Source organism: Cyprinodon variegatus, unplaced genomic scaffold (assembly GCF_000732505.1).
Source record: "Cyprinodon variegatus isolate N-32 unplaced genomic scaffold, C_variegatus-1.0 Scaffold35, whole genome shotgun sequence".
Taxonomy (NCBI): Eukaryota; Metazoa; Chordata; class Actinopteri; order Cyprinodontiformes; family Cyprinodontidae; genus Cyprinodon; species Cyprinodon variegatus.
Genome location: NW_015150488.1, coordinates 1965976 through 1977589, shown reverse-complemented (window position 1 = coordinate 1977589; position 11614 = coordinate 1965976). Strand labels below are relative to the sequence as shown.

At 39.8% G+C, this 11614-nt stretch overlaps 2 protein-coding genes across 2 annotated transcripts in view; both read right to left on the bottom strand.

Annotated features, from left to right (window-relative positions):
* Nucleotides 1–29: 29 nt before the first annotated feature.
* On the bottom strand, nucleotides 30–1708 carry cib1 (calcium and integrin binding 1). Its single transcript, XM_015404065.1, has 7 exons — nucleotides 1498–1708; nucleotides 1217–1251; nucleotides 1032–1131; nucleotides 752–905; nucleotides 534–652; nucleotides 328–416; nucleotides 30–244 (listed from the first exon to the last, which is right to left on the bottom strand). The coding sequence occupies exons 1-7, from the start codon at nucleotides 1546–1548 to the stop codon at nucleotides 223–225; spliced, it is 570 nt and encodes a 189-aa protein (XP_015259551.1). The 5' UTR covers nucleotides 1549–1708; the 3' UTR covers nucleotides 30–222.
* A 1971-nt stretch (nucleotides 1709–3679) lies between these two features.
* Nucleotides 3680–11614, bottom strand: part of LOC107104129 (titin-like) — a 9614-nt gene continuing 1679 nt past the window's right edge. Inside the window, exons 3-4 of the mRNA XM_015404053.1 lie at nucleotides 3987–10253; nucleotides 3680–3886 (exon numbers count right to left, since the gene is read on the bottom strand). Coding sequence (XP_015259539.1) covers nucleotides 3852–3886; nucleotides 3987–10253 — 6302 coding nt within the window. The 3' untranslated portion in view covers nucleotides 3680–3851. The remainder of the gene's footprint in view (nucleotides 3887–3986; nucleotides 10254–11614) is intronic.

Here is an 11614-nt window from a genome sequence, read left to right as displayed (position 1 = left end):
AAAAAAAAAAAAAAAAAAAAGGTTTTAGGTAAGTTTGTTTTTTATTTTGGAAACATTTAAAAAGGGGTTACATTTTTTATTCATTAAAAAATGGATAGAGTGATACATTTCAAAGGGTAAATATAATTTAAGGCAATTATTAAAAATCTTTTTAGCTTAAAAAAATTGTAAATGTAAGGAACACAAAAGACAGACACACTTCCAAAGCACAGCAGCAAGTCTTTACAGCACAATCTTGAAAGAGCTGTTGAGAAATTAAATATTAAGTCAGCGTATTAGAATGTGGTATATTCTCCATCTTTTTGAGTTGAATATAATAAGACTCACCTGACAAAGTCTGGAGATCTTGAAATGACATGCTGAAACTCTGATAGGTTTACCGTCCCATCCTTGTCGATGTCAGACTCTTCAAGGATCTAAAAAAGATGCAAAGGGAGACTAGTTTTAGGCTCCAATTGTGTTACAGTGTCTTAACATAGGCAAATGTAGTTTTAGTAACCCAGTTATGCACAATTGAAGAAACATGAACTCACATTGGTAATGAGCTGTTTCATTTCATCATCGTTCAGTCGTGTGTCCTCGCTCTCACCGGTCAGGCAGTTAACCAACTTCTTCAGGTCATCATAATCAAGGGTTCCATCATCGTCAAAGTCTAAAAAAAAAAACATGTTATTTAATTAAAACAACAAATAACTTGGCATCTTTCTTCATGAGATGTACAGAGATTTGGTTTTTATCCAAATCTATTTACCAAATATACGGAATGCATAGTGGGATTTGATTTCCAGAGTGGCAGAGTCGCTAAAAGCACTCAGAAGATCCAGGAAATCTTCAAACGTGAGGCTTCCATCTTTATTTTCAGAGGTGGAGAATACATGACAGATTCTTTCTTTGAAAGGGTTAGACTGTGAAGAGAACAAGTTCAAAGGTCATTGCTCACCACTACATGAAGACTGCTTTTATTATGCAATCTTAAAATATGAGGATAAGAATAAAGATGCTATGTATATTTAATATAGAAATTAAGTGACCTTCAGCTCTGGTAGTTCATTAATCCTTTCCATTGGTACCCTGGAGGTAGTATTGCTCCTCTCTTCTTTATTCTGTAGTTCTCTAAATTTCCTGTGCGCACTAATTTGAAGGAAAGCAGCAACAATTTAATCATCTTATATCTGTATGTTTACATTCACTTAAAAAAAAAGAACTTGTAACTTACAGGAGGATTTCCTGTTTTGTCAGAAATGTCAGCTCCTATAGAGAGAATAATCAATAATTTAGCAGGTAGCCTCTTCTCAAGTTTCCATATCCTAATATTGACTTTATCATTATAAGCATGATAAATCAACTCTAAGTGAATAATAATTATTATGTGAAATGAGGATCTCATTTTGATTTAATACTTTAAAACAGGGAGCCGATCATGGCTGCTACGTTCTTCCTGCTTTACGAGTCTGAAAACCAACTTTTTTTCTTTAGAAGTTTGTGGAGAACATTTACCTGGTATTCTGAAAGAGCCTCCTTGTCAAGATGACTAGCAGTAGTTCCCATCTTTAATTTTCCGAGCGAAAGTCGTGTTTTTGTCAGCCCTGACTGAACTAAAACAAGTTGTTTGTGATCGCTGGTCCTGCTTCCGGTTTCAGACAGGCTCACTGAGGCTGTGTTCGATTTCAGCGGCTGCGTCCTCCGAAGCCGGAAGAGTCAGACTATAGAATCACCGCCCCTCTGGTGTTAGGTCTGTCGCCTAGCAACTGTGACAGTTGACTGACAAAGTGGACAAAGAATCGATGCAGAACAACGCACTACTGTTCTGTGTGCTAATTACAATTTTGAGGAGCTTGAGCAGCATCATTATATTAGATGTATAGTTCTCACACTGCAGAATCTGTGCTTAAATATCAGAAATAAATAAAACTTACCAATAAACCAAATATTATCCGCAACATATCCGACTCACTAACCATTTAAATTAACTCATTTAATTAATTTAAGATGAAACTATTCGCAGTTACAGCATTCACCGCAGCACAATCTCGAAGTGACGTAGGAAGTGACGTAACTCACCAAACAGCTGTTGCTGCTGTACATTTTTTTTTTTATCAAAGAAAAGGTTATTTCCTATCGTTTTTTAGAATATTACTTGTGTTTGAATACAAATCAAAGGACTTATCATTATTATTAAAACAATACCAATATAGTATCCATTTTAGTTATGAGTTTTAAAAAGATAAAAGTGAAGTTTCTTATAATAAAATAAAAAAGAAACAATCTGATAAAGGCCTAAAATGAAGCGTGTGCACAGACAAATAGCTAAAACCTGGAGAAAATTAATTCCTTTTGTAAGCAAATCTGTACAGTTTAGTAGCCTATCTTTTTTTATTATTTCAGTTTATCTCTAAGCCAACCTACCTTAGAGAGACTTAGACTTAGACAGTACTTTACTGATCCCTTGGGAAGACTCCCTCCGGAAATTAAGGTTACCAGCAGCTTACAGGACAAAAAGGTATTATGTTAAATTAAGTTAAAATTAAGTTTAACTGAGTTTCATATTGTGTACAATGCCAAATTTTAAAATACTTGAATATTTTTTTTTATATAATATCAATACTATAGTTCAGATGATTCCATATTGCTGCATTAAGTTAAATATTTAAGTTTTTTTAACTTCTACATAAGTCAAGTCAAATATATTAAAGTTTAAAAAAAAAACTCTTGACTGATTAGTGAAACTCAACGAAACTACTGTGGACGCAAAGAAGAAGGAGAAACCAAAATCAGTTTAATACATAAATACATTTTCTATTCTAGATTCATTTAGCTTGTTCACTTTTATATTACTATTGTTTTCAGTTGTATGCACTGGCTGGCAGAGACATTTTTGGGACAGGTGCTCAGGTTGGAAAGGGGCACCTTATACAGTATGTCACATGAAGCCGCAAACAGCCAAACACCGTCTTAATGCCTATGGGTCTATAGGTAGCAATCCTACATTGGTGTCTTCATTTGAGTGGGTTTATATGACAATTTCCAGATGAACTAAGATTTAAAATATACAAAAAACTCATTCTTTTAACTTAAATCAAGTGCATGAAATGGAATAATCTTATTTTAAGGTTAAAAAATCTAATTCCACTGACAGATCATCTTATTTCCCTGTTCAGATTTGGGACCAATACAGTTATTTCCAGAAGATTTGACATATTTTCAGCTCATTTTTTTTTTGCAGTCCAAAATGTCTTTCATTAAACACAGAAATTGAAAATGCAGCTTAATCTGAAGCCCCACTTTCACTGAAGAGAACCTTATTAATCTTATTTTTCCCTTATTTGGCTTTATGTTTGCTTTAAAATGAAATGTTTAAAAGACAAAAGATAACTTGTGTGCTGTAGTTGTAATTTAAAAAAGAGTCACATAAAGTCACATAGATGTCATCAGGGAGTCCCTGACAGGAACTACTACAGCAAATCAATAATGGAAAGGTTACACTACATTTTTCTTTCAATTCACCAACTGAAGCATATACTTTGATTCCGAACAGACTGATGTTTTTAATCCTTTATATCCAACAATTATAAAACACTTAGGATAAAAATATTACCACAGACCAATAGAAAGTATGTTTAATATGTGCGGAAAGGTTACTTTTAAAACGTACATTTAATCTTAAAAACAAGCTTAATTGTAACACATTTAAAAAATAAGGAGTACATTTTCTTTCTGTAAATGGCCTACAAACATTTTCCACTAGTAAAATTCCTTATACAAATACTTAAATCTAAGCGAAGGAAGACGAAAATCATCCAGAAATCTAAAGCACACTTTATGTAATCAGGTTTTAGCAGTTGGTTGAAAAGCTAAGCTCCTTGGTTTGTCTCCCAGTCTGTTGTTCCTGAAATGAAAAATATCAAAACATTAAATTATATCACTGCCGGTAAAGTGTTAAAAAATTGGATTGAATGATAGTTTGTTTTATGTTGGTGAGGTTTTACCTGTCATTTTTGTTCCTTCTTTTGTCTCAGCTGAAACCCCGATGCCGTATTCATTTTCACCAGTCACTCTAAAGTAGTAGATCTTCCCCTCTTCAAGATCAGACACCTTATAGGACAGTCGCCAGCATTTGTCTGTGAGTCTTGTCCAACCTTTCCTACTAATTTCTTGAATATCTACCAGGTAGTTCTTTACAGGGCCTCCTCCTTCATTCTCTGGGATGTCCCAGGTAACAGTGGCAGAATTCTTAGTCACATCCTTGACTGTTATGTTGGTCGGAGGACCTGGGGAATCCAAAACCCTTACATTCAGGGTTAAGGTTGCAGATCCAGCCGTGTTTTGAAGTCTGACCGTGTATTTCCCAGAATCATCACGTGTTGCTTGCTCAACTGTGATGGATGTAATGAAGTTACTGGTGTGGATCAGCCCCCTGAGCCTTAGATCAACATCTGCTTTTTCCCATGATACATTAGGAGCTGGTTTGCCTGTGTAAGGCACTGTCAAGGTAAAGGAGCTGCCATCTTTAACAAGCAGAGTCTTTCTCATTTCAGGGCTAAGGGTGAACCTGGGTTCCTCCTCCCTCTCCATGACAAGTCCAGGGTCTGTTTCAGGACTGGGCTCGCTCATCCCAATCTTATTTAAAGATCTCACAATAAAGACATACTCTGCCCCAGTTGTAAGTCCAGTCACAGTAAACTCTGTCGTGTCTTTACTTTGAACGCCCACAGCCCACTCCTCCTCTTCTGGTTTTCTAAATTCAACTTTGTATCCAGTAATTGGTGCTCCACCGTCAAACAGTGGCTTGTTCCAGGACAGGGTGATGGAGGACTTGGATGAATCAACTATAGTAGGCTTTGCTGGAGGGGATGGTGGAAATTTAGGATCCTCTGCCAAGGCCAGAGGAGATGGTGAACTGGGATCACTTAGACCAGCAGCATTCTCAGCGAATACTCTAAATTCATACTCACATCCCTCATGCAGACCAGAGGCTTTGACTCTTAGATCATAGACTGTTTTTTTGTTCACTTTTACCCAGCGGACACCATGCTTTTCCCTTTTCTCTACAATATAACCACTGATACGGCTACCACCATCAGAGGCAGGCCTCTTCCAGGTGACAGTCATAGATTCACTGGTAGCACTGGTAACTTCAACATCAGTTGGAGGAGATGGGGTAGTGAAGGGATCCATTGCTCTTATTGGCTCACTTTCCAAAATCTCACCCTCCCCATATTTGTTTACTGCTCTCACTCTAAAAAGGTATTCGTTTCCTTTGAGTAACTTCGTTATTTTGCAAGTCGTTGCCATCATGTCATCATAAACAAGGGTCCAAGAAACACGGCTGGTTTCACATTTTTCAACAATGTAGTGCGAGATATCTGCACCACCATTCTCATGTGGAGGTCCCCAGGACAAGGTGCACTTCTCTGCTGATAGTCCAGACACTTCCAGAGGTCCAGCAGGAGGGCCTGGTTTGTCTAGCACCTTGCAGGTCACAACCCTGGATGTGATACCACCTGTGTTCTGCAAGGTCAGAGTATACTGTCCAGAGTCTTTCCTAACACTCTCTCTAATTAGAAGAGAGGTTTGGCACTTTGTAGCTAATATCTCAACCCTTCCCTTGGTGCTAAGGTTTCTTCCATTTTTTAACCAAAACACAGTGGGGTTAGGGCGGCCAGAAATTTCAGCCTCTATTTTAAGGTGGTCTCCTGCTTTGACCACCATTACCTGTTTAAATTTGTCATCCAAAACAATAACTGGTGGCTCTACATCATGCTGCACTGTAATAGGTCCAGTGGATTCAGAGGGAGCACTAAAACACTCTGCTGCGTTCTTTGCAGTAACACGAAATTCATATTGAGCACCCTCTGTAAGTTCAGTTACTTCCATAAAGGTGTCCATTAAGTTTGTAAAGTTGCACTTCAGCCAGCAGCCATCTGGCAGTTCTTTGCGCTCAATGATGTAACCTGTTATTTTAGCACCCCCGTCATAGTTTGGTTTATTCCAGGAGAGTGAAACTGAGGTGTTGGTTACATTTGTCACTGTGAGGTTTGAAGGAGCATCACACTGGTCTCTTGCTATGACCGGCTCGGAGGGCTTACCACAGGGTCCAACACCAGCCAAATTCTCAGCACAGACCCGAAACTCATAGATCAGACCTTCCTCAACATTTGTCACCTTGTATTGGTTCTCAGTCACTGGGCTTCTGTTTACCTTTGTCCATAAGATACTGCTATGATCCTTGTTTTCAATATGATAACCAATAATAGGGCTTCCACCGTCACTGTCTGGTTTGTCCCAAGCAACGATCATTACAGACTTTGATGCCTGGACAACATGAATATTAATGGGTGGACCAGGTGGTTTGAAAGGGTACTGGGCAATGACTGTTTCTGTTTCAATAAACTGGCTCTTTCCATAGCGATTCTCAGCAGCAACTCTGAATTGATATTCAGTGCCTTGTGTCAGACGGGAAACTTTGATTGAAGATCTTGCGACTGTAGATGACACAGTTTGCCATACTGAACTGTCCATGTCTCTTTTCTCAACAACATAGTTAGTTATTTGACACCCACCAGTGTAAGTAGGGGGTTGCCATGACAGAGATACAAAGTCAGCACTAACTTCTTCTACACTGAGATCACTTGGTGGTCCAGGCCTTTCAAAGACATTAACAAAAATGTCCGCTGATGTTGTTCCCACGGCATTAGTCAGGATTACCTCATAAGCACCAGCATCCAACCTAGTTGCATCCTTAATACATAACTGAGATGCAGATTCAGCTGATTGTACATTTACTCTGCTCGTTTCCTTCAACATGCTTCCCTCTTTATTCCAGACTATTGATGGTGGTGGCATCCCTTTGAAAGGAACATCAATCTTCAAATCGTTTCCTACCTTTACATTAAATGTGTTGGCCAGCAGACTGATAACAGGCTTAGCACTAGTGTCTTTCACTGTAACAGGCGTCAACAAGGGTTTTGGTTCACTTAATCCTTTATCATTCACAGCACTCACTCTGAAGAAATACTCCTTTTCAGGTGTCAGCCCATTAACTGTCACTTCCAGTGCCTTACTCTCTGAATATTTTATCCATGTATCATCTCCCTCGGTTTGCATTTCGACAATGTAACATGTGATTTTGCTTCCTCCATCATGATCAGGCTTTTCCCACGAGAGTCTTACACTACTGCGAGTGACATTGCTCAGTGTGATTTTGCCAGGAGGTGGAGGAGCCTCAGACAGTTTAACAGCCTCAGCAGTCTCTGCTGGCTGTCCAATGCCAAACTCATTAACTGCAAGAACACGAAAATAATAAAAGCTTCCTTCCTGTAAATTGTCGATCTTGTAGGAATTCCTTTCACAGTTGCTGCAAACACTGGTAAATGCCTTTCTAGCCTCCTCTCTCTTTTCAACAATGTAGTGTGAAATGTTTGCTCCTCCGTCAATAAGGGGTGGCTCCCAGTAGATGGTGACAGAGTTTCTCTTTACATCCTTTACTTCCAAATTCATTGGTGCACTTGGAGAGTCCAGTACTCTCACATTGATAAATGCTGATTTGGAACCGCTAGAATTCTCCGCAGTCAACATATACTTTCCACTGTCATTTCTGTTGACATTTTCTATTACTAACACAGTGTAGGAGTTTGCAACCTCAATTTGAGGGCGCTCACCAAGAGTGCCATCATCTTTGGACCATCTAACCTCAGGCTCTGGGCATCCCCTAAAGGTAACGAAAAGACGTATGGTGCCACAGGCTCGAACATTTACTATCTTTCTCAAGGATGGGTCTAGTTCGATCTCTGGTGCCTCAGCTTTTTCTGTCGGTACTACAGAAGCAGGTAAATCCACATATTCTCCAACTCCATTTGAATTTACAGCACAAATACGAAAGTTGTACTCTGAATTTTCTTTTAGTCCCTTTACAGTGTAGTTTGTTTCCTTTGTGCCTGTGCTTGGTGTGCATGGAATCCATTCATCCGCTGCAACTTCCTTCATTTCCACAACATATCCATTGATAGCATCTCCACCATCATAAATTGGTTTTGACCAGGTGAGAGACACTGTATTGCTGGAATAATCCGTTACTTTTGGGTTGGAAGGTGGACCAGGGGGGTATGTAGCTTCACATACCTTTACATACTCGCTAGACTCACTGGGTGCACCCACACCAGCAGCATTTTCTGCAAGAACTCTAAATTGATAGCAATGTCCCTCTGTAAGCCCAGTGCATCTGAAACGCAAGTCGTTTAGCCTTCTTTTGTTGCATTTGGTCCATCGGACACCATCTTTGTCACGTTTTTCCAGGATGTAGCCATCGATCTCAGAGCCTCCATCACTCTCGGGTCTTTCCCATGTTAGCACAACTGAGTCTCCAGTCACAGCACTAGCTATAGGAGCGGAAGGCGCACTAGGTGGCTTAAAGGGATTTTGGGCAATAAAAGGCTCCGATTCCAGAAATTCACCCACCCCATATTTATTTACAGCAGCTACTCTGAATATATATTCTTTTCCTGATACCAGTTTTGTCACTTTGTAACTTATAGCTTCAATATGAGGTTCAACCTCTGTCCATGTAACACGACTGGTTTCCCTTTTTTCAATGATGTAATGGGTGACACCGGCACCTCCGTCATTTAAAGGAGGGTTCCAGTTAAGGTTGCATTTCTCTGCACTCACAACCTTCACCTTCAGTGGCCCATTGGGAGGACCAGGTCTATCTAAGACCTTCACATTAACTGAAATGGTTGTAGTTCCACCACTATTACTGAGACTCAGTACATAACGCCCTCCGTCCATACGTGTGCAGTCTCTAGCAGTGAGGGTTGTGTGGGTGATGGTGTTTTTGAGCTCCATTCTTGCTGTACCCTTATGTATTTCTTTTCCATCTTTCAGCCATGTAACTTTTGGGAGAGGCTTACCAAAGTAATCAGCCTCAATGACAAATGTTTCCCCAGCTTGGACAACAGAAGTACTCTTATATTTGGGATCAATAAATGCAGTGGGTGCTTCAATAACATCTTGAGCTAGAATGGTTATGCTTTCTGAGGGTACGCTCCAAACACCTGCACTATTCTTAGCAGTTACCCTAAACTCATAGTTTTGCCCTCCTGTTAGTCCTGAAACTGTGAAAAGATTGTCAGTAACATTGGTAAAGTTCGCCTTCATCCATCTGCCATCTGGGAGCTCCTTTTTTTCAACTACATACCCTGTAATAGTGCTTCCACCATCATACTCAGGTTTTGCCCACTGAAGTGTGATGCTGTCTCTGGTCACCACGATGGCCTCAGGTTTTCCAGGTGGATCACATGGATCTCTTGCCATATAACAGTCCGACACATTACTGCATGGGCTCAGTCCGGCAATATTTTCAGCAAAGACTCTGAACTCGTACTCAATACCTTCTTCTAGCCCACTTGCTTTGAAGCGAGTGTCAGGTAAAACCAACTTGTTCAGCTTAGTCCACAAAATGCTGTTCTTCTCTTTACGTTCAATGTGATAGCCAGTGATTGGGCTGCCTCCGTCTCTACGGGGTGGATCCCATTCAACCACCATGCTATACTTTGTCACAGTGGACACAAAGGGAGTGCCAGGACAAGCAGGAACACTGAATGGATATTTTGCCATCACAATCTGAGAGGTAATTGTTGCACTTTTTCCATATCTGTTTTCAGCAGACACCCTGAATTGGTATTCATTTCCTGTCTTCAGTTTAGTTACTTTGATTGTGGTTCTTACTGTTGTTGCAGACACAGTATGCCACTCTGTGCTTGTAGTTTCCCGTTTCTCCACTACATAATTGTCCAACTGGCAACCTCCTGTATATGAAGGTGGATCCCAGGACATAATTACATAGTCAGAATTAACCTCATCAATTCTCACGGGCCCAGTGGGTGGGTCAGGTTTTTCAAGAACAACCACGGTGATGTCTGTTGTGTCCTTTCCTGCACTATTGCTTGCAGTGACTGAGTACTGACCAGAGTGTTCCCTGGCAGCATGTCGGATATGAAGAATGGCTAATGAAGCTTTATTTAAGATCTCTAGTCTTGATGTCTCCTTAACTGCCTGACCTTCTTTTTTCCATTCAATCTTCGGAGTAGGGTGCCCAACCACTTGGATCTCTACTCTTAAATTTTCACCATTCTTGACTGTGAATGTGTTAAAAGTTAGCTGAAGTTTTGGCTGTGTGGTGTTTTCCTTGTTTGTTTCAGAGGCAGTTGTGAACTGAGGCCTGTTTTCTTCACTCTCAGCCAATGGAAAATGTTGACCTGAAATGAGCAAAAATAAACATTAATAACAGTCTAGCGCTGTAAGAAAAATGTGTACAAGCATTTATAAATACACTCAAAAAACCTGCGAACTGAATTAATGCGTAATGTACAGACACTATGTTTGTACACTTGAGATGGGGGACAGTCAGAACTGCAATAAAGATATATTGTGGCTCTTAGAAGCTGGCATGATAGAATGTTAGACTTTTGGCTGTTTTTATTTTGTCTATTTTTTTATTTCACTTTTAAACCATTTCTATTATAATTAGTCCATACATAAGAATGTGGCTTTCTTTCAACTTACCTAAATCTTTTTTAACCTCTTGATTCATACCTTTGAGATTATTTCAACCCTTTGTTACTTCTCCACAAGGTATGGCTTTCACTACAGGATAAACTATACGAGCAAATGTCTTGAAAATTCCAGCTAAAATGTAACGTTATTCATCCAACTGAATATGAATGGAAGCAACCCTTAAACTCAGCTGGACTAAATGTTAAACATCTATCAAAAGGTGTAAAACAGCTCAGACTAGGTTCTCTAGCTTGTTTTATTATTTTTCCTCTTCTGCTAGATTAGATTGTTTTATATGTACAATATATATATTGTTAGGAATCCAGTTTGTGTGGGTTGTGTTTTTGTTTGCCTTCCCTCCTCCACCAGGCGGCGCCTGGTTCTGGTTGGCCTCCTCTCACACCTGCAGATGGTTACCTCATTAACGGAAGACTCTTAAGCTGCTGACTGCCACAACCTCGACGCCAGAGTGTTTGCCAGTTTTGGGAAGTCATCCTGCAAACTGGATGTTTCGGATCTACTCCCCCCTGGAAGGATTCTCTGAGCACCAAACTAAGCTGAGGATTCAAGTTTGTGGTTTGGATCAACTTTTCCCCTCAAGGATTGTTTTGGGATTCTCGCTGAGCAGGGGATTCATCTCCACTATAACCCGTTCAAGTACCGCAGGAAAACTAAGTGGCAGTCAGCTTCTCCATTCACCAAGGAACAACAGCAATCTGGGTAAACCCTGTCTGCCCTCCAACGAACAACCAATAAGATTCAATAAGAAACACCTTTTTCTGGAAACGTGAGTCTGCAACTTAATTCCTCTTTTTCAAGTCAAAGACACAAACTTCCCACATAAACTTCCCACTGAGCCTGAACTAACCGCAGTATCTTCCACTTCACTTTCAAGTTACGGTTCGACAGTGTTCAGAATAGCACTGGACTCATCTCATTCATTCAAAATAAAACCTGTTAAACTTTTCCCTCGTCTCTCTGTTTGGTCTTCTGCATGTGGGTCAGAGAACTAGATAAAATCATGACATATATATATATATATATATATATATATATATATACA

What these genes read in the sequence shown, in the direction of transcription:
- cib1 (XM_015404065.1), bottom strand. Translation starts at nt 1,548, where the DNA reads ATGGGAACTACTGCTAGTCATCTTGACAAGGAGGCTCTTTCAGAATAC. An exon ending in TGAAACAGCTCATTACCAAT is followed by an intron (nt 417 to 533) that starts GTGAGTTCATGT and finishes CATCTTTTTTAG; the next exon opens with ATCCTTGAAGAGTCTGACAT. An exon ending in AGATCTCCAGACTTTGTCAG is followed by an intron (nt 245 to 327) that starts GTGAGTCTTATT and finishes ATTTCTCAACAG; the next exon opens with CTCTTTCAAGATTGTGCTGT.